The sequence below is a fragment of the Opisthorchis viverrini genome (assembly GCF_000715545.1).
Source record: "Opisthorchis viverrini unplaced genomic scaffold opera_v5_44, whole genome shotgun sequence".
In the NCBI taxonomy this organism is placed as follows: domain Eukaryota; kingdom Metazoa; phylum Platyhelminthes; class Trematoda; order Opisthorchiida; family Opisthorchiidae; genus Opisthorchis; species Opisthorchis viverrini.
The window spans coordinates 2252329-2273839 of NW_008751700.1; the positions used below are offsets into that span (position 1 = coordinate 2252329).

At 42.1% G+C, this 21511-nt stretch overlaps 1 protein-coding gene across 1 annotated transcript in view; it reads left to right on the top strand.

Moving 5' to 3' along the window:
• Positions 1–20564, top strand: part of T265_13191 (hypothetical protein) — a gene marked incomplete at both ends in the record, with an annotated part of 35620 nt that extends 15056 nt beyond the window's left edge. The window contains 7 exons of the mRNA XM_009167656.1: positions 2794–2966; positions 5489–5521; positions 6095–6146; positions 8225–8304; positions 9258–9329; positions 13361–13656; positions 20159–20564. Coding sequence (XP_009165920.1) covers positions 2794–2966; positions 5489–5521; positions 6095–6146; positions 8225–8304; positions 9258–9329; positions 13361–13656; positions 20159–20564 — 1112 coding nt within the window. The remainder of the gene's footprint in view (positions 1–2793; positions 2967–5488; positions 5522–6094; positions 6147–8224; positions 8305–9257; positions 9330–13360; positions 13657–20158) is intronic.
• Positions 20565–21511: the final 947 nt, after the last annotated feature.

Here is a 21511-nt window from a genome sequence, read left to right on the forward strand (position 1 = left end):
CTGTGTACTGGTTGGAACTGGTGCGGAGGCGCCAGATGATTCGTAGTATACATTGTCGAAAGTAACCAGCACATTGAAACCAAACGGGGTGGTTAGCCCTGTCTGGAGTTGCTGAACTCTTATCTCACCCAGACAGACGTCCAGGCTACCCGGTCGGCACCACGAGGAGGTGGTTCAGCTCGCCGACTGGCTGGTAACAAATATGTAATGGCTGGATAGTGTCTCTGGATATCTTTTTCACCGGTTTATACCCCATTTTTGGGGGACAAAAAATACCTTATTTTGTTTCAGGACCTAGGTGTTTATGTGGAATAACAGGCAACTGGATTGAACGAAAGTTTGGATGTGCGTACCTTGCACCAAGTAAACTAGTCCATAGTTAACCCGTATAATGTAGTCTCAGTTTATGGACATCATGGTCCATCAAATTTGAACGTAAGTCAGCTGTGATGCCAAACGGTACTCGTGACCCCAGGTTCATGAAAACAATAGCCAACAGTGGGGTCATAACTGCCGAAATTCCCATGCCTATCATTCCCATGATAAGTTCTTCAGAATGGGAACAAAAGTATTCCTTTTAGAATGCTATCCGTGTAACGGTGATACTACTGATCGGGAGGCACGCGAGTAGTATGTGTTGTTCATAGAATTTCGCTTTGCGTCGATTGAAAAATGGAATCCTGCTGCGGAATTCGCGGGGCCACTTTGTAACATTTGCTTTTATTTGACCGACGAATGATTGGAGGCAATGAATCTTCAGGAAGACTCGTTCGGGAGAAGATCTGTGTCCAGTTTTTGTAACTAAGATTAGAGTTCTGCTTCCTTGTTCAATGGTCTGTAACCGGTTAGTTGGCATTTCAGAATAGATAACTCCGCAGCGAAGGCCTTCTTCCTTTCCGCACCGGAGTTATTGTACTTCGTTTTTTCGCATCCAGTGAAACAAACAATTGATAATTTAGTATGATACATTTGGCAGCAGGATCGTGTGACAACTGCCTTTTATTCACACCTGCTCCGTTCCTGATTCCCCAAACTGAAACTCAATATTCAAGTGTGAGTGGATCGAATATTTTTGTTCGTCAGACTGTAGCTTTAAACTACCATCATGTGACGCGCACTAGAAGAAAAACCGAAAACGGACCGCTGGAAACCGCAGCTAGTCATGATAACTCCGAAGGCCTTCTTCCTTTCCGCACCGGAGTTATTGTACTTCGTTTTTTCGCATCCAGTGAAACAAACAATTGATAATTTAGTATGATACATTTGGCAGCAGGATCGTGTGACAACTGCCTTTTATTCACACCTGCTCCGTTCCTGATTCCCCAAACTGAAACTCAATATTCAAGTGTGAGTGGATCGAATATTTTTGTTCGTCAGACTGTAGCTTTAAACTACCATCATGTGACGCGCACTAGAAGAAAAACCGAAAACGGACCGCTGGAAACCGCAGCTAGTCATGTTTTTAACCGAAAATATTCATAGGGAATCTCGAAGATCAAGCGTTCTTAGAAAGTTGTTTCTGTCATCTAATGTCGTATAAAGTCGTATCCATCTAAGAGGATAGCTCGAACATGCGAACATGTGACCTGTAGGACGATTTGCCAGGGCGCATTCTACGTCGATCGAAAGCCTGTGTTCGACGAACTAAATAGAAGCTCACTAATTACTATGAACAAAAAAGCCTGTTTCTTTGCTCATACCCGTCAGGAACATCCTGAACGTTTTGGCTCATCCAAGCCATTGTTTTCATGCTGTATTCAGGTCTCTTGTTTTCTCACGACAAAAGATTCCATTGTTTCAAAATTTGACGGCGTCTAGTAAGAGTGTGAATTTTACGCTTTGCAGTACAAGACTAAGCTTGACTTATGAGGATACACGAGTGACCATGCAACTTGGTCTCCTAAATAGTGTGTTCCACTGGGAGGCACTGGCTGACCGAAAAACGAAATCTTTAAGTGACAGGGGTCGTTATTCTCATCAACAGGTTGACGAATTACCCAGCGCTATGTATGGGGATAAATGATATCAGAACTTTGACGAAGTTGAGTTAACACAAACCACTTTTATCAAAGCGCAACAGGCGTAACAAAGTTTACATCTAAATAAAGAAGACTGCCGTATTCGTGTGAGCATAATGACTGCTCACATCATGACTAAAATCTCTTTGACAACCAGGACCGGTTTCGCGCTTCTTCGGGCTCATCAGGTACGCGCAATCCACAAGTTTTCGTCAACCTCATGTTCTACTTGGACCCAAATTGCACGAGGTCAGCGTCAAAAACTCATCTGATACCGATATGGTTTTGAAACGATATCGCCTGGAACCCAGATGCATCTCTCATTTGGGATGTTTGGCACATTCGATTGCTTATGATCACCATAAATGAGAGATCCGGCTGGGATCCAGCTGAGTCCCGAAACAAAATCAAATTGATAATCAAATGAGTGTACCAGTAGAATTTCATACAGTATGGGTTCAACTACTACATAAGGTTGACGAAAATTCCGGGAGTATGCCTGCCTGATGAGCCCCAAGAGGCACCGATCGTGAGCTCGAGAGGAGTTTTCGGCAACCTTCTGAGTACATGAAATGTATCGCGATATCTCGAATAGCTTACCAACTAAAACGTGAGGTGGCCTGGACTGCCGTGATTCTTAAAAGCTCATTTAAACTCTTTTTTTCGTTAGACCTTGGAGCGTGCCGAAGTTGAATGCTGCGCTGAGCAATTGCTTTTCTGTATGCCATCAGAAAACTAGACTAAACTATTTCATTTCAACTTTTTAACTTAACAGCAAAAATGCGCATCATCATCTGCGACACGATGATTCGGGCGCATATCCTACTTACGTGGGCTGGAGAAGATTTGAAGGATATAATAGTGATTGAGGCGGACCGGGAGGCGTTGCATAAGATGAACGACCAGACAAACAATATGCCCAAAATGCACACCTATGAAGAGATGCTGGTATGTTCTGTGTCATGAAATTTTAGCTCAAATCTGTCGTGAGCGTTCGTATTCTCGGGTTTTACTTAGGCCTCATGGTGTACACAATATCTAAAGTTTTATCCAATTTTATTCAGCCGAGCCAAAAAATCAACGTAATAGACTCAGGGCTCGTTAGTCATGCGAAACTGGGAAACGGTTATTTGGTCTTCGGAATGCCAGTACGTGCCCAAAATGCACCTCAGTGATAATGATAGAAATGCCAATAGGAATATTCTATCAGGAAGTGAAAAAGTCTGGTCTCTTGATTCAGGTTTGACAACGAACCAATAGGTTGAATAAAACAATCTACATTGTGGGCATTTATTGTGAAGTGCATTTCAAGGGTCAATGCACTGATCACTCATCAAGGTGCGCGGACATTTTCTACAGGCTTAACGGGCAACTTTGGGACAATGACGTCGATAACCCTGAAAAATTATATTTGAGCAACCAAGGTAAGTGCCAAATCAGATATTTTATCATTTGTTACAGCAGCTAATGATTGCCTCTGGCTTTTATACCTTCAGTGAACGCACATACAATCTGCAAGAACGGCATATGAGGTAAATGAAGTAACACATTCCCAGAGCTGTCTTACATCGCCGTCATACTGAGGGTAATTTAATTGGAATCCGGTCATTTTGCACTGAAATCTCACCAGATTACTACAGTCTACGCAGCCGTCTGAAGGACAACTTGTCTTCTAATTTTTTGCCACTTTTACAGTCAAACGCTGAATCTTTCAGTTGTAAAAGTTTGTACTTCATATCTTACCAGCGGAAGCTCTGGTTGTTCGCTGCAACAAACGTGAGTAGAACAGGCATATAAGACTGAAGAGTGTCTTCCTCTGTTACCTTTCGCATTTTGTGAGCTGTGAAAGCTTTCGAGTCAAGTTAGTTAAGGGAACAGGGTTCATGTTTTCATAAAGGAAACTCTTCGACAGACTACGACCGGTTTCGCCCTTCTTGGGGCTCATCAACTAGGCGCAGTTCCCGAGTTTCTGTCAACCTTATGTTTGTCCAGACTACGAGACAAACACAGAAGAGCTCGCGGACCGGCTGCAACACTGAGCTGCAATGATGTGTGCTTGGATGGTTTAGGATTCAATATCGCATTCAGCGGGATTAATTTCCCGTCATACGGATTAATAGAGAAAAATTTGTTTCCGACAACACAGACACAAAGCCAGTTGAGTTCCTGAAACTAAATGGTTAACATGACCGATTCTTGCAAACAATCCACAAGTCAGTACCGTCGGCCGTTGCCACAAAAAGATAGAAAGCAAGAATAAATGGATGCGACATTCAGGCAATTTGTATTTCTCTCATTATAAGTGTTCTGCTATTCAGTAGGATTTAGTTGCACTTACTAGCTCAACCTGTTCACTAAAATGCGAAAAGTAGACCGTTCGATGAACTGGTGAATCAGGCATACCTAAACATACTTAATAATGATTAAGCGGAATTGGAAGTGGGACAGTGGGACACTGGGACAGTGAGACAGTGAAGATGACGCAAATCGACTGAGTTGGTAAAAGATATCGTAGTGTATTCCTGTCAGTCTTTCGTGCTCATATCTGGCCTGCTATTGGTGTAGTCTAGCTAATTTGAAAGACATCGTTAGTTCGTTTCTCCAGTGTAGCCACCAAGTGAGCATCAGAAGTCAGTCGAACTGAAAATGGGCAAGATCCTGAACTGAACTTTTCTGCAAGCTTTTCTGGGAGAACGGTGCCAAGATCACTTGTTCCTTCGGGATATTGTCGGAAGCCGGATTCAACCTCACGTATGTTTCCACAAAGAGAGACTACGTGAAACAGGATTCTACAGGCTATTTATTTTTCGGTAGTGACCGAGAATCGTATTAACTCTGAATCCGAATGTAGAAACACGGTTTGTTATAACAAAATCACTGGTGGCAGATTTGAGTACAATATGAAACAAACAATATGGAGCAGACACGACCACATTAGAAGGGAGCGTGTCACCGGCGTTTGACGGAGACCACTAATGACTCTCTACGTCTGGTCAACCTGGTCTCGAACAATTATTTTGCCATGTTGATTACAATGTCTCCTTATCTTCGTCTGATGCGTCAGCCGCTTCCTTTTAGTGATCCGCTTTCTAGCTGTTTCCACATCTGTTGGCGTTTTAAGTGTGGAGCTAAAATTACTAACGGTGACCATTCCTGATAGGATTTTCGTCAAAGACAGCGGGTCGTATCCCTATTCGGTGACCGGCTGACAGCAAGCTTAGAATCGTTACGACGTATTGTCTACTGTAATGCTACTTCAGTAGTTAATAAACAGCATGAAGATCCCTATTGTTTACATGCATCATCACATCACAGCGCGATTCCTGGATAGAATGTTTACTCTTTCCCTTTTAAACTTTGCATGAGCTTGTATGAAAGGTTGTTCAACTTCTGAAACCACCGGTAGTATTAAATTATTTTGTCCGGTTGCATGGAATCACAACATTTAATATATGTAATTTTTGTTTAAGGTACACGGATCCAAGCTTCCTCCTGAGAAACAGGTAAGTTCGAACAATACGGGTTCGTTAGAAACAGATAAATGGTGGCAAATTTCAAAAGAATGTCAAAAATAAGAGTTGTTTAACCAGAATCTAGTTCTCTGGACTTAGAGGTAGGGTAGTGACTGTTGGCAGAATTAGTATACCCCTACAAGTTTTTGAATACGCTTCTCCATGTGCGTATCACTCCTGTAATCTTCCGCAGGAGATTCATCGGCTTATTGCTCCCATACTTCCAAAAATGGAACATTCCTACTTGGAAAAAATGAATTGCAGCAGAAAACCACCGAAGCATCTTTCTAAACGCTGATAGTTCCGCAAGTAAAATGACAAAAATGAAATACATATAATGCGATTTCCGTACACTATTAAACCGAAGGAAATAGTAGAAGAGATCGCAACTACGCAACCATATTTATGAACGATTTCTTTGCGGCATGTTTCACCTTTGACTGATGATACATTAGTGAAACCTGGGGGTTACTTAATACGGTCGACAAATGCAAAATGCGGAAAATATACCATTTGATCCGCACTATGAAACAGTAAATTCTGTTTTCCCCAACTTTACTTCAGGAGGCTAACCCAGACGATTTGTTCCTTGTGTGTTACACAAGCGGTGCCACAGGTAAGAATTTGGTACCTTCATGAAAACGGTGCTATAGTGTTTTGTTCTCACCCACAGTGGGCCCCCATTAAATTAATCGATTATTCCAAAATGTTTTACAATAAAAAGGACTCTTAGGAAAACTGTCGTGGAAATGGACCTTCGGAAATCAAGGTTTAGGTAAAGAAGTATTTTACTGCCAATGAATTGATTCCACCAGTTGTGTCCATTGTCGTTACTACCAATAAGGCCATGGAAGAAAACACCCGTCCCGCAAAACCCCAAAACTACAACCAATAATTTGTCCAGTGGATTTCAAGCGTGTGTCACGCTACCTGGCTGGGAAGTCCTGAGCGGCGGTCAATGGATCGTCACAACCAAGACAGTTAATGGGTCGTCGTCCGATGGGTCAAACACATCAATCACATCGCTCAAGTGTGAACACGTTCACCTGTACGGACATGAAAATTCAGATGCGTCCAACGTGCGTTGGTGGAGTAGTGATTACACGCTCGCCTCGCTTGTCAGGCGTTCGGGGTTCAAATCCCGGCACGGCCATCGGATATGCACTGCTTATGAGCTCTAATAAGAGCGAAACCCGACTTCAATGCTTCCATTTGGTGTGGAATAATTACGCCAGAACAGGAGGACGACCGTTCAAACGAGAGTGGTGTGGCTATGAACAAAATAACTATCCCGCAAAACCTCAGAAGTGCAACCAAATGAAAGTAGTATTGTTAATGAGAAAGTCCGCTGGGGATTGTTGGTGCTACTTTCCGTGACGCTCAATTCCCGTGCAGAAATTGAAGTCTGGTCAACACATATATTGCCTAGTCGAAATCTACTTCGACTCAGCTACATCATAGCTCAGGTAGAATATTTGTGGACAACTTTGTAGTAACATCGAGGAATTTAATATCTTGGAAGTACCTGGTTGTACTGTCCTAACTTTGTGATGACAGTGAGTTTGAGATGGACCGATTCGCGTGAGATTCCTTAGCATCCGAGTAGTAATAAGTAAGTAGAAATAAGTAGTAATAAGTTTTGGTTCATTACGATCACTTTCACGTCATTTATCTCCTTTCTGCTGGGAGGGAATGTCTAATTTTTTGTTGTTGTCAGGTTTCACGGCTGACTTAAGCTGAGGTCATTAGAACTGATTACGGGGGTAAAGTGACTTACACGATTAGTTCGCATGCGTAGTTGAGATGGCGTCAGGTATTTCAGTTGGTTGGGGTCAACAGCATGTGTTTGGCTAAATGTGTCCGAAGGCAGTCTGGATCTGACGATTCTGCCTTGTAAGTAGTAGCTTTCCGCTCTAAATATTACTGGGTAACAGTAGGTTTGCCGGTTTCGCATTAAATATAAAGTCTACCATTTCAGTGTATTTTCTTGATGGTGTCTTCTTTGGTTGTCTGGAAGTGAAATTTTAAATCCTTTCTTCAGTTGTTGTTTACTTTGGGCCGTATCACGCAGTCAGGCGGGATGGCAAACGAGGGTCTACATCCAGCTTGTTGGAGGTTTCCGCCACAACAAACGACCTGCAAAGGAAAGCCCCCCCCCCATTTCACGTACCTGGATTATGATATCCTGTCTGTATGTTATTTTGAGTACCAACTAAATAAAAGCCTTCTAGAATTCCTCATAAAGATGAGCCGACTGAAGGCTGCCCAATAAGCAGGCGACCTGTACGTTCCGTTGATCACAGCCATTTTCTAAACGTAGGTGATGAACAGCCTGCTCATTCGAGCTGATTTACCCGTTCCACCCAGCAGTCACACGAAGGGCAGTAGACAACAAATCTTTGCAGTATGACTGTTTCGCAGTGCGGGTATAATGATAGACATATTTAACTGTTTGCATTGTAAACGTGTCGTTATACTGGGATACCTGTCCACTGTGCTAGGTTTGTGTTTGCTTCTCAGTATAGATTGAAAATTAACTTGAAGTTCAGTGGTGTGATAGGGCTAATGGTTAAATTCTTTTTCCACTCCATTACGGCATCCCACCTTAAGACCGAATTCAGGTGTACACTTCACATCAGGTAGCACAAAAAGAATGCAATGTTTAACACTGCTTTCTTTTGTTTCCACCTCTAGGTTTCCCTAAGGGTGTGATGCACACACACCGTAGTTTCCTTCGAGCGACCACAATGTCCACTGCAGTTTTGGCTATCACAGTGAGTTTTGAGCAGAATTAGCATGCCAAAAGATTTTGTCGAGCTGTTTGAATATCATTGTTATGGCCGTTTAGCCCGTTTAGCTACAAATTTTCACATGAAACTCTTGCATTGAAGAAGCATTACTCATACGCTTGTCGAATATTTTGACAGTCCGCGAGTGGTTTCACCATCCTTCGGGCTCATCTGTTGAGTGCAGTCCAAGATTTTTCGTCAACTTATGTTTTGGCAAACCCCAAATTGTGCGCTATTCGCTAAATGCACTCATTTTCAGACTAGTTTGGTTTAACTTTCCCTTTTGGTTTTAATCGGGCAATGTCGTCGGTGTTTAACTCTTGTTATGGACTGAGTCCAAAGGTGTCGATGTAAGGTGAAAATCTGCCCGAGATGTTCGATGCCAAAAAGATAGCCACACGCTGCCGAAGAACCTACATGCTGGATGAAAGTGTCCAACGGAACGAAAAAACAGAATGTATTGACTAGATTACACTATATCGTTAAGTACTGGAAGGTGGCATGCAAAGGTGCTTTTCACAGGTGTGTTTCACAGATAGATAGATAGATAGATAGATAGAAAGATAGATAGATAGATAGATAGATAGATAGATAGATAGATAGATAGATAGATAGATAGATAGACAGACATAGATTTTGAGCTTCCAAACAAAGCGCTCTGTCAGTATCAATTCTTGTAGCAGGAGATTTCGCGTGAACGCTGAAAGTAGTACGAACTGGTTTGGATCCATCTTGTAAATCAAACTACAGTGTATATCTGACTCGCTGGCAACTTGTATACATTGTATTTTGGCACCTTCCAGTATAGAGCTCAAATAATAATTAAGGTTTCCACAACCTTATTCCGCCTCGGGTTTAGGCGTGAGGATGTTACGGGCATCAGCTTCACTCTGGGCCTTGTGTAATATCAAACTCATTTCCGTCTATATCCTAAACAGGGACTTCCAGAACATGGTAATCTTCATATCTCTTACCTGCCCTTGTCGCACATTATGGAGCAGGTAATTATGGTGAGTAAATTGCCTTGTCAACGTTTATTAACAGGTTTTAAATCCTGGCCGTTTGTGGCATGAATTTTAACTCATGGTGTGGGGCGCTTTTCGAGGAGATGAGTCACCGGTTTGAGGCGTGATAGCCGGGCTGCGTCAAGCGTGCGCTGATGGGGTTCGACTGATATGTCAGCTAAGCGAAGTTCAAATCCCGATACGGTTAGAAATATGTATTGTTAATAAACTATAATAGGAGAAAAATAAGGTCCGGTTTTGCACTACTTAGTATGGAATGTGTAACGAAAGAGAAACTTGACTGGTAACAACCTGAGTTGCACACAAATTCTATGGATCTGATCACAACTGGTTAAGCCAATTTCTGGCGTTTTGTATCAAGCATAAAATGTTTGCTTTACAAGCTGATACTTTGGTGAATGGATACAGTGCATAAATTTGTGGAGGATATTTTACTTGATGAAGGAGACTACTCACAAGATTGCTGAAAACTCCTCGACAACCCACGACCGGTTTCGCCATTTCGCTCATCAGGTAGGTGCAGTCCCCGAGGTTCCGTCAACCTTATGACCTAAATGAACCTAAATCGGACCATTTTCAAGAAATACACTCAGTTGCAAGTCGATTTGGTATGCACAAGAGACTCAACTGAATCTCGCAGAATATCATAAACGAGAGATTCAGTTGAGTCTCTCGTGAAAAGCACATTGATTTGCAGATGAGTGTTTTCAGTCAGGTTAAAAATGTTACCTTGTTTGTTATCAGCTAGATCCTACTACCCTGCGGCTAGCCACCCAGTTTTGAGTTCAACCTTTGAAAAAAGTTTTGTTCCTCTAGCACATGCTTTCCCTACAGCGACAGCCCCCTTGTCAGGTACCGAGTGTGAACTGCACTGGATCAATTAAAGAGAGGCTACAAGGGAATGCTTAACCCACAAATGTGTATAACTTCCGTTTTGAGGTTCTGATCTCACACACTACGTTCACTGCGAGAGGACTTCACTTCCCGCTGACTTGCCCAATGCTTATCCTGGATCATGCAGCCAGGCCGCAGCCGAATGACTCTAGAAGGTACGTGTTGCAGGAACAAGGCAACACAATCGTCCTATTCAGGATAACCTGCAATAGATTTTGTGGCATGCCATAGTAATAATAATAATAATAATAATAATGCCATAGTAACACCACTGAGCATTATCAATCAATTTGTACCAGGGAATCCTCTACTCGCTTGGTTACGCTCCACCCCATTCTGCTTTGGTTGAGACGTGAACAAATGGATTATGGTATGAGCGACAACTGAATACATATGGAGATGACCGTCTGCCACAAAAGACCGTACAAGTTGATGGGAAATGCGCAAAATTAAACTATCTGCTATTAGGTCACGGGTGCTCATCTCTTTGGGTCTCTCGAGATGGATCTGCAATAGAGTGGCATGCCATAGTAATAATAATAATAATAATAATAATGCCATAGTAACACCACTGAGCATTATCAATCAATTTGTACCAGGGAATCCTCTACTCGCTTGGTTACGCTCCACCCCATTCTGCTTTGGTTGAGACGTGAACAAATGGATTATGGTATGAGCGACAACTGAATACATATGGAGATGACCGTCTGCCACAAAAGACCGTACAAGTTGATGGGAAATGCGCAAAATTAAACTATCTGCTATTAGGTCACGGGTGCTCATCTCTTTGGGTCTCTCGAGATGGATACCGATGACGTTGCCCAACAAGGATCAAATAACTATGCCGTGCTTGAGGGATTTTCGGCATAGATTAGCTTTTCTGACACAGCGAAATCCCTGTTGAAACTTACGAAATCTCCCCTAATAGTCATCAATCAGTGCAGCTTATTCGTGCCACTAGTAGCCACACTTCAAAACATTAAAGGATAGAGGCAAGGTGATAAATGCTCAGATGACGGTTGAATCGATCAACTAGTTACAATAGAACCGACCCTAAAATGGGCAGTTTGCTATGTCTATTTTCGATATTAACGTTGATTACTATGAAGTCCTACCACTCTATCTCACACAAATGTGACGAACGATTAAAAGGAAGAATAAAAGCTGATAGGATAAATCACTCTCATATTATCAACCGCATGAGGTCCCAGAAGTCCTCAAATTCTTCAGGATGTTCACTATGCATCCGTACTGCAGTCTCCAAATCGAAATGGTTATTATGAGGCCAATTAGAATCTAGCTAATCCAGAATGTAGGTTGAGTAATGAGTTAGAGGTCCCGAACAAGCCGTCCATGTGTGAAACCGAATTGCACACAATCTACTAGAATTACCCCAAAGCAAACGTTCAACCCGAAAATCCTAGCTGAACAAGCGGGATGTTGGATTGACCGACCTGTGAAAATGTAAAGGATAATCTCGTCTGGACTGCACAGAAAGTGGCGTTGAACAATTAATTATCGAATTGAACAATTGATTATTTTGCTTTGATGGAGAAAGGAAAGACTTCAGTATGATTTCCAATTTTGGCTGACAAATAACCATATACCTGACTTTAGAAAAAGTGCATTTCTCTTATTCAGCCATGTTTCTTTTCCTCTCTGGTTTCCAGACCGTGTGCCTCCTGAAAGGGACGCAGATAGCATTTCTCACCAAAGATTTGACGGGATTGAGGAAAGACTTGTGTTATTATCGTCCCACGTTCTTCTTTGCCGTGCCTCGTATTCTAAACCGGGTGTATAAAGAAGCACTTCAAAACATGGAATTAAGCTGGTTTACGAGACAATTGTACAATTTGGCTGTGAAAAGAAAATGCGCAGAACAAAAAAGGTGAGACATTAGCTGCATTGACTTTCTGTTGTTAGGTTAGCAGTGTTAAATAACAATTACTTCTGGCAAAGTTCTTCACTTTGTGAGAATTTTCCTGAAGAAGGAGTGCTTGAAAGCTGAGAACCAAATTATCTGGGCTTGAACTTGTTTAAAGTCAGCTATGGAGTCGAAAAAAAATTAGTGGCATTTTCTCCGGCAATACAACTGACTGCTAGAGAATCAGGCAGTCTATGAATAGTGAGAAATATACATGCATCTTGTGCGATTCCACCTTCTGAGCTTTAGCAGAATCTTCGTTTGAACTCGCGCCACCAAAGCTCACCAGATAGGCCCTCTACACGTCTGCGAATCCGAGCCTCAGTGTACAAGGCAGTGCTACGAAGAAACTTTACGCTGCTGGTTCTGTTCACAGTCAATCAACGCCAGATTCTGTTCCAAAGAAAAAAATTTCCGATGTAATCAAGAGACGATAATCATAGATCCAAATCAGTCGCCGGCTACAAAGTGCGGTAAAGATAACCTTACGTTTACGGCAAAAATAAAAGAATGCTGTTTACACCTGTACACGATTGTACATCCTTAACCGTGTTGACAAATTCGAATGCACCAATCTACTTAGACAGAATGAAAAGACAGCTCTCTGACTGCACTGCGAAAAATTCGCCAAAGTAAGCATAATGCTCCACCAATAACGAGAATCGACTTTATGAAACACCTAGTGGACAAAACCCTTCCCGAATTGTCGGCCGTAGTAAGATAGTGTGACAAGTTTGACGTGAGTATGGCCTCTTCTTCGTGAGTATACACGAACGACCCGAAGTCCAATCCCGTTAATCATTTCCAAAGCCAATTTCTCGAGTTCTTCATCATTTTGCGGCTTCATTGCCATGTGTCAACAATTTACGTCTAGGGCCCAACTCTATGTGATTTAAACCACATTAGTATTCATCTCTAACGTACTGACAACTGTCCAATAACTGGTTTCGCCGTCTCTTAGGCTAGATTGGTGAATAAGTTGTCGATAAATTGCATGACTTGTATTAGCCTTCTCGTTTGCGGTACATTGTAGGGATCATTTATTTTTATTTGCGAAAATAGTATCCTTGTATTTTTATGAGGACATCAGTTAGTGACCCCATAAAACTTCATTCTGAAATGTTCACTATGAAGGGTTTACCATATAGATTGCAAATGCGGTAAATAACGGAGGTCGAAATGTCTCAACGGGTAGCAGAATTTCGGCTCACTTCATTATTGTCGCCACGCGCTTGTCATATGCACACATCCTCCAATTTTGCTTTACTTTTCTAGGGGGGTTTTTCGCCGAGCCGGTTTTCTTGATCGCTTCTTTTTCCGTGAACTTCGGGGGCAATTCGGAGGTCGGATACAGTTCGTTGCAAGTGGAAGTGCTCCACTGCAATCTGAGGTGCTCCAGTTTGTAAAGGCAGCCTTCTCCTGTCCAGTAAGTGTCTCAGCCACAACCACAGAATATGTATTAAAAAACTCTCAAAACCGAGAGTACGCAAGGCTGTAAGTTATATAAGGCGTCGTCATTTTGATAGCCAAAAGCACTGTGAATGGATGGATTGTGTTCCTGCTTTGATGCTGAATTGTACATTAAAGACAAACGTAGGCAGGCGCAACCACACATGTGTGTCATGTGTCATATCAAGTGGGAATAAAGAGAAATCTGAACAACCGACAACATTAGTACCGGCAAACTTGATGAATGATTTTAAGTTCTCTTCTTTACCGATATGTGACCTGATATTTTGCGGTTGTTACATACGTTTATGCAGGCGAAAAGCGGGACGTTGTAAGTTAGCTGTGAAAGTGACTTTTGGGACTGCAGACAAGTATTACTTGCTGGTTTCATCAGTAGTATTCGTCACTATATAACGGATAATACATCTAGCTGGTCTTCAACTGCTCTTTAATGCAGTTAACTTTTCCGATTCAATGCCAAGCTAACTATTCAGGCTTTAAGTTGGATATACTGTATCATAAAATCACAAGATATTATCCATATTGCTTTTATATAACTGCAGTTGGAGTTGGCTACCTTGAAGCTAAGGTGCTATTCTTCCATAGGACAATACTTACAAGGTCGACGGAAACTAGCAGGTATCTGCATCTGCCCCCATGTTCACAAGATCCATCTAAATAGCCTTCGGACTTTTGATCGAGGTGCTCAGAAGTGGAGTGTTTCACCGACCAGGGTTCCGCTCGTTGTATCCAGTTCACCGTAATGGAAGCTACTTCGGAGTCCTGTTTCAGTTCGTTCAGTGAAAGTTTTACTACCACTATAGACAGTCACATATAGCCGTGGCCTCAATTCTCTTACGGCTCGTCCGTCCGAGGACCGCAGTACTAACTCAGTCCAGCAAGAGTCAAGTATTTGCCTCAGACACTGTATGTCGAAAAGTTTTCAGCAACCTTGTGAGTAGTTTCCTCGATCAAACATAGACTGTCGTACCGGTACATTAGAGTTTCTCACTCCCATGCAAGAGGGCGAATAGAGCCATCAGCTTGCGGACGTGCACCTTGGTCTCCATCAGCAGGCTCTATTTCTCCCACACTTGTTTCTCGGATTTGACAAAGGTCACAAAAGTCTTAGCATTACAGGATGTCAAACTAACGGACAATGTGCTTCCGAAATAGCAGAAATCCTGGCAGTTGTCTACAAATTTTATTCTAGTTTTAATGCACGAAGTAGTATTGGGAACTCCAGCTGGTACGGGCTGGCGTGGAACGAAAGTCTTTTTCGCATCAGCACTTAAGCGAATTGTGTGGTGGCATTCAAACATTTTTCTCAGCACCTTATCATGTGCACTTGAAAACCGAACGCATTCGGTCGCATATACGAGGATGTGCCTCTTGTTCTGGTGGATCGGACCCCTCCCCTAAAATTTTTGATAGCAATCAAGCCGATTCCTAAAATGTACACCAGTATAGTCGTTTACGGAAGCCCTACATATGATTGCCGTTAGGTGGAAATTGAGGGGAGCTGGGGCAAAGACACACCCATGTTTTACGCAAGTGAGGATTTCGAATCAACCTGAGGCCAACCCATTCGTTTGCATCTTTCCCCTTATGTTATTATGTACGGCTGATAAATTTTAGAAAGACAGTCGTATTTAGAAAGGACTGTCCACAGTATCTCTTGGTTGGAAGATTCAGTCGCTTTTCTGAAGTCTATGAGTAGACTGTGGGACAGTTGTGAATTGTTACTAGAAGCTACTGTGCAGCAAATATCAGATCCGCTATGCTACGATCAGCCCAAAACCCGCATTGTTCTTCTGGGCTACGTGTCAATCATTTAAGCGGTCAGGCTGAATATCCCGAGTGCCAGAAGCTTATCCACGCAGCTCTGAAGGATGATAACGCTGTAGTAGCTGGGTGAGTTTCGGTCTCCTTTCCTTCTGCAGAGTGGTGAAATCACGATATTCTTGGGCTCTGATGGAGCTTTATTGTATTGCCAAATCACAGCACTCAGTCGAAAACTGTATTCCGTATAGGTAGAATCATCACACTTGAAGAGTTTGCTGCAGTTATGTATCCCTCATCTATCTTGCCACTCCACAGCTGCATTTGCGCCTGCCGGATCTCTTCGATAGTTAGGGGAAGGTCCAGAAATAGTTTAATTTGTCGCTTAGACAGCCTATCCATGGTAGCTTAGTTGGTGCTTCTCTGTTGTGTCAGCAGTTTTTTAATTACTTGGGCTGTATATCCCGTATTTCTGTCAGCAAATTCTGCTTCAGTCTGCTGTGGGCATCTTGGGGAGTTTGGGTCGGTTTTGTGCTTGGCTTGAGAAGTCTTACCGACTAATGTAAAATTCTTTCTGCCGCCGTCTATCAGAGAATTTCTTGATCCGTCATTTAGTCTCCACTATTCCATTTGTGCCGCGATCCTGTCAGCGGTCCATCCAAAAACCAGATGACACCGACACCTGAATACGAAGCGGCTTGAGGCGGCTTTGCGGAGTTTTTGCGCCCATCGATGCGGTGAATGTAGTGCGACTGACAATGCTTGCGCTTATTATTAGTAAGAACAAACTGTTGGTCTCTTACACAGTCGGGTCCTCTAGCCAATCATGTTGCGCTAGCTATTCGAACTCAATAGGTTGGATCAAATATGTTTACGAAATTCTCTGTTGAACACTCCGTCTCTATTAGCTTGCGTTCTCTGTGTTCTTCCTAGAGCTGTCATCCGCAAGTTGTGAAATGAACTCCTCACTCTCACTTAAGACAGTACACCGAAACATTGACGCAACGAACCTTTAATTTATTATGCGTTTGGTCCCCCAACATGACTCTGTCATGTGCTATGGATTCGGAATTAAGACGAATTTGTTTATAAATAACCTTGAAGGCTATCTGTCTCACCGACATAACACAGGTTTGTTTCACTGGAATGATGGTATTTATAGTAACTACTTTAGATTCTCTAAGGGTTTTCTCAGTGATTATCATACCAGAAATTTACCCAAGTGCCTGGCTAATTTTAATCTGATTTAAGTTCCGTTTCTTTACCTAATATGTATAGATTCACAGGCGTAGGTATACAGCCTGGTGACCAGGTGTAATGAGGCGGTTGGTAGTAAGAAACTTTGGATTCACCCTCAATGAATATTTAAAATAGTCGTAAAACACATTATAAGATGCACGTATTGCTTTATCAATTAGGTTATCAGTGCTTGTCACAGTGGCGTCGAACGGTAAATATTTTCACTCGAAGTACCTAGCTGCACGTAAATCACTTGGAGCGCTTAAGTCCTTCGGTCTGATGTCGATCGCTTAAGTAAATAACGAATTCTTAGGCCGATAATTTAGAATAAGTGGTAGCCATTCCTTACCGACAACGACTTCCTGTTTTTGCTCCATCGTATTTAAAGTTAGGTACTAATTTTTAAACGGAATGTCAGGCGAAATCTCTCATCTGGATAGCGACTTGGGAACGATTACGTTGTGTAAATCTTCTCCGAAGCCCACTACTTGGACAATATCTAAATTCCAAAACTTTCTGATTTGAATAAGTCAGTTATTTATACACCATCTCCTCAGGTGATGGAGTTCTTCGGATCCACTGAAGCAGGAGGACTGGTTACAATGACGCTCCCGACCGATATTGATGGTAGTCATGTGGGCTCCGTAGCGCCTGGAGTTCAAGTGAAGTTGATAAATGTCCCGGACATGAACATGGATGCCGAACGTGACGGGTTCGGAGAGGTAAATTGATTCTGGTCATACAGGAACTTTGTGAATACCGCCCAAACAGTATGTCCATATAATCTTATATTGACGATTCCATCTGCCATTGCAACGGTTAATTCGTAGTCCTCAGTATGTAGTGCTCTGTTCAGAGTTGAATCAATTTACCAAACGGATATGACCACAGAACTTAACCTACTCTGTTGTGTTGCTTGTCCTACATCCTTCCATAATTCTTTCTTCGGTTTACTGTACACAGCGCCTTGCAAATCTTTACATGCGCAGTTTGCATCCATCAGTAACACAGACAGATAAGAATGCACGGATCACGACGCTCATTCTGGATGGAGTCTTGCTCAAATCGATTATATGTCGCGTCTGAACCGCGCGGTCACTTGTTTAAAGTTCAGTAGGACTTGTCGCTTGTGGTAGAGTTGTACAGGGAAGCTGTGAACCTGTCATAGTAACGTGGTTTTTTGGTGATCAGCTGTTCGAAGGATCTATATAGTTGTATAGAACGATCGTGGGCCTCGATCACATACTGCCAGACATTGATTTTTCTATTTTATACCGCGATTTAGGTTGATTTGGAACCAGGAACTGGTACTTTGATTGTATATCTATTAAATTCCGTAACTTTGAGAAAATAAGCAAGTTTTAATTATTCACAATTCCGAATAGATCGATACACGTATTCGCTATGAATCACTCAACGTTTTGTTTTTCTAAGTCATTCTGAAAAATCGATTTGAACAGATAAAAGATGTTTCATCTTTATTTGGACTTGAACACCGATGGAGATTGGACAATTTGAATTTTTTTATTTCAGACTTCGGTTAGTTGATCAAAATGCTAAACGTACCTAGAGAGGCACACAGATAAATCACAAAAGTAAAATTCCATCTCTGATGCATCCCTATGGGCGGATTTGGGGTATCGCCTTTCTCGATACCAAACACCCTTGAAGGCTTAGGGATAAACTTAATAGATAGAGAGAGAGAATAATTGGCTATCCTATCGAAAATATTGATATTAGGAACGATGTGACATTTTACTCCGTTATCATAAGCGGGATAGGTTACGAAAGCTCGTTGATGATGCAGATTAGGTTGAGCTTCACACAACGCAGCTGCGGGAATATGCTGTACCAGGAATGAGAAATGAGGAATCTGGAGTCACCTTGATTGGGAATCACGGCCTGAAATACCGGGCCATTTTACTTTGGTACTGACCGATTAGATGGTTTCGTCATTATCGCTTGGTAACTTCGCACAAATTGACACAAGGCCTAACTTCAAATGTAGCTTGTAGAATAGAATGCAATAAAGGATTGGTTTTAGGTGATCTTAAACGTTCGGTTGAATACTACTACAGTTAGTGGATCCAAAGTAGAATGTGAGGTTGTTGGGAGCTTCTGGAAGGAGCTTGTATTCACTCGGCGACAAAGTACTACGCGGTCAAATCCAGAACGCATAAGCCGTATACTACATAGTCCTATGAAATAGAAAAGTTGGCTGAGGTACTTGAGAAGTGCCTTAATGTTGCTTAGATATAAGGAATTTGATTTATAAGACAAGACTTCGCAGGTATTTTCAGTACTTAGAAGGTGGCTTGTTTCTGGAAAGTGTCTACTGACCGGGATGTCAGTCTCTATGTTCTATTTGTGTATTCTTGCTCTTGGTATTTCTAGTTGCCCAGTATTGTGTGAAGTACTGTATGAAGTACTCGGAGGATTTCTTCTTGTTATGTTGGCTGTGTTATGCAAATGCACTTGCTAAGACAGCTGCGGATAGTCTTACATGCAACAAATGAGGCAGAATAGCTTCTTGATTACCTATAGCTCCTTGATTAAAACGGAGCTCACACATCTCTTATGCTGTATGAATGCAGTCTAAGTCTGTTTGTAACACCTGACGTGCCTTATCGCTATCAGCTTGCCTTCTTGTACCGTAAAAAAATCGTATTTTTTTATTCCATTCTGATGTGATTCTTTGGAAACCTGTTGGCATGACAGGTTTCGTGGGGAATAATTCTTCCCGCCCAGTAAATGCCTATCCTTACTAGTAGACACTCGGTACAGAACTCGGGACACATATACATTGTTTGGTTTATTTTAATTAGAGTTTTGTCTCTTCATTGCTTTCGCAATACGTGTGGAAACTAAGCCATCATTATTTTTGAATTAATATGTTAAGTCTGCGTTTATTATAGTCGAGTTCATGAGGTTAGGTAAATGGGGAATGCAGTTGGTCAGTTGTGCAGAAACCATTGCTAGGTAACGCTTCCGTCAGGTAACTTCGATGAATTCACTCAAAAATCTCTTTTAAAGTATTGTAAAATTGCAACAAAACACCAGCCAGTTGAATTCGACTGATATTTTACTACAGTCTCCTATTTGTAACTAATTCATTGTCTGTTAGTGAGTGTTTGGATGGCATTTTGCGACTGTATTTAATGGGGATCTAATTGATACAGATTACTTTTTCTGGCTAGGTTTGCGCGAAATCCGATGCGTGTACCATCGGATATTTCCAGGACGATGACAATACACAAGAACTGTTGGACGAGGAAGGCTTCATTCGTCTGGGTGATATTGGATGCTGGACTAAGGTACATTTCATATCACATTGGTTTCGCGCTTTTCATTCTGGTTGTCATTTAACGTCCTCGCATAAATTCAGTGGTAGCATTGTGGGACAGTTGCTCATTCCGTAATTTAGTTTACCTATAATATTTCATAGAGCCAGCTTAAGAACCCGAGAAACAATTGTCAACAAATGTGAGATTTTACCAGAAGATCCCCAAAGATCCATCTGCTACAGGCCATTATTCCTTTTCTGTTTTTCGCAGAATGGGGTACTTAAAATTGTTGACCGGTGTAAAAATGTGTTCAAACTGGCTCAAGGAGAATACGTATCACCGGAAAAGGTTGAGCAAATCTACGCACTAAGCCCGCTGGTGATCAACATCTTCGTGGATGGCCAGCCGCTGTACAATTTTGCCGTTGGTGTAGTCGTGCCAGATTTTAAGCAACTGCGCACTCAGTATTTAACACAGTTAATCGAGTTGTTTGGTGTCATTCGAATCGCGCAACTTGATATTGTTGAAGTTTGCAGGCACAAGGGGGTGGCAAAGCTGATTTTGGAAGATTTGGTCACAATCGGAAAAAAGAAGGGGCTAAAAGGGTTCGAGCAGGTAAGGATAATCTTACATGTTTATGTTGACTTTTGGTGTGCACATTCACTTCAATAACGATATTCTAAACTTACCGTCTCGAGTAATAATTGCCCGAGGAGTGGTATCAATTTCAAGAGCATCATACAGGCGAAGGCTGTCCAACTTGTTCGCCCAGACACTTAGGCTACAATCAGCGTGAAGCGTGATGTATTGGAACATCAAAATTTAACTTGAATGGTTGTTGTCCTAATCTGCCTTACCAGTTATTATTGGCCAGACCACTGGATAGCTGCGTAAAGTAGACAAGGGACAGACTGCTTGAGTAAGCCTATTTACGGTGCTGAAGGGAAGACCTTGATGCCGATGTTGACCAGAGAAGAATTGGAGTGTGAAAGTGCGGATATCTGATTTCCGCCACCAGTTGGCATAAACAAGTCGCCGTAATCATTGTCGTGATCAACAGTTACCCGTTTATGATCGAGGTAGCGGCGTCATTCTTCAATTGCTTGAATTTCCAAGGCGATCTGCATTCCTTCAGTATGTCAGCCCGGAGCACACCAAAAAAGAAGAGTCAAGGTGATAGTGGATAACCCATTAAACCTGTGGTTAACACTGTGGTGATCCATAGAATTACAACGTTAGGCAAGTGCTCTCAGAAAATGAAACCAATGTTCATCTGTGCTAGGTGGATTCCTTACCACATAACGTCGATCCAATGAAATCGCTTGGTTAGGAATTGATGTAAATCCCTATGTTGGAAGTTGGAATGAGATGATGAGTTGCACCCAAACAGCCTGCCTAACTTACAGCATTGCACTGAACTACCTTTTTGAAGATCTTCATGCCCAATGCTGATAGTCACCCTGCAAGCCGTTCCGTCGAGTAGCATGTCTTGCTCTCATCTAAAATTGAAGTCTTAGTTCTTTAAAACTTACGAGGATGCTGCCCCAACAACAAAGCCGAGAGTGTCCTCAGCTTCAAACTTCATTTGACAAATC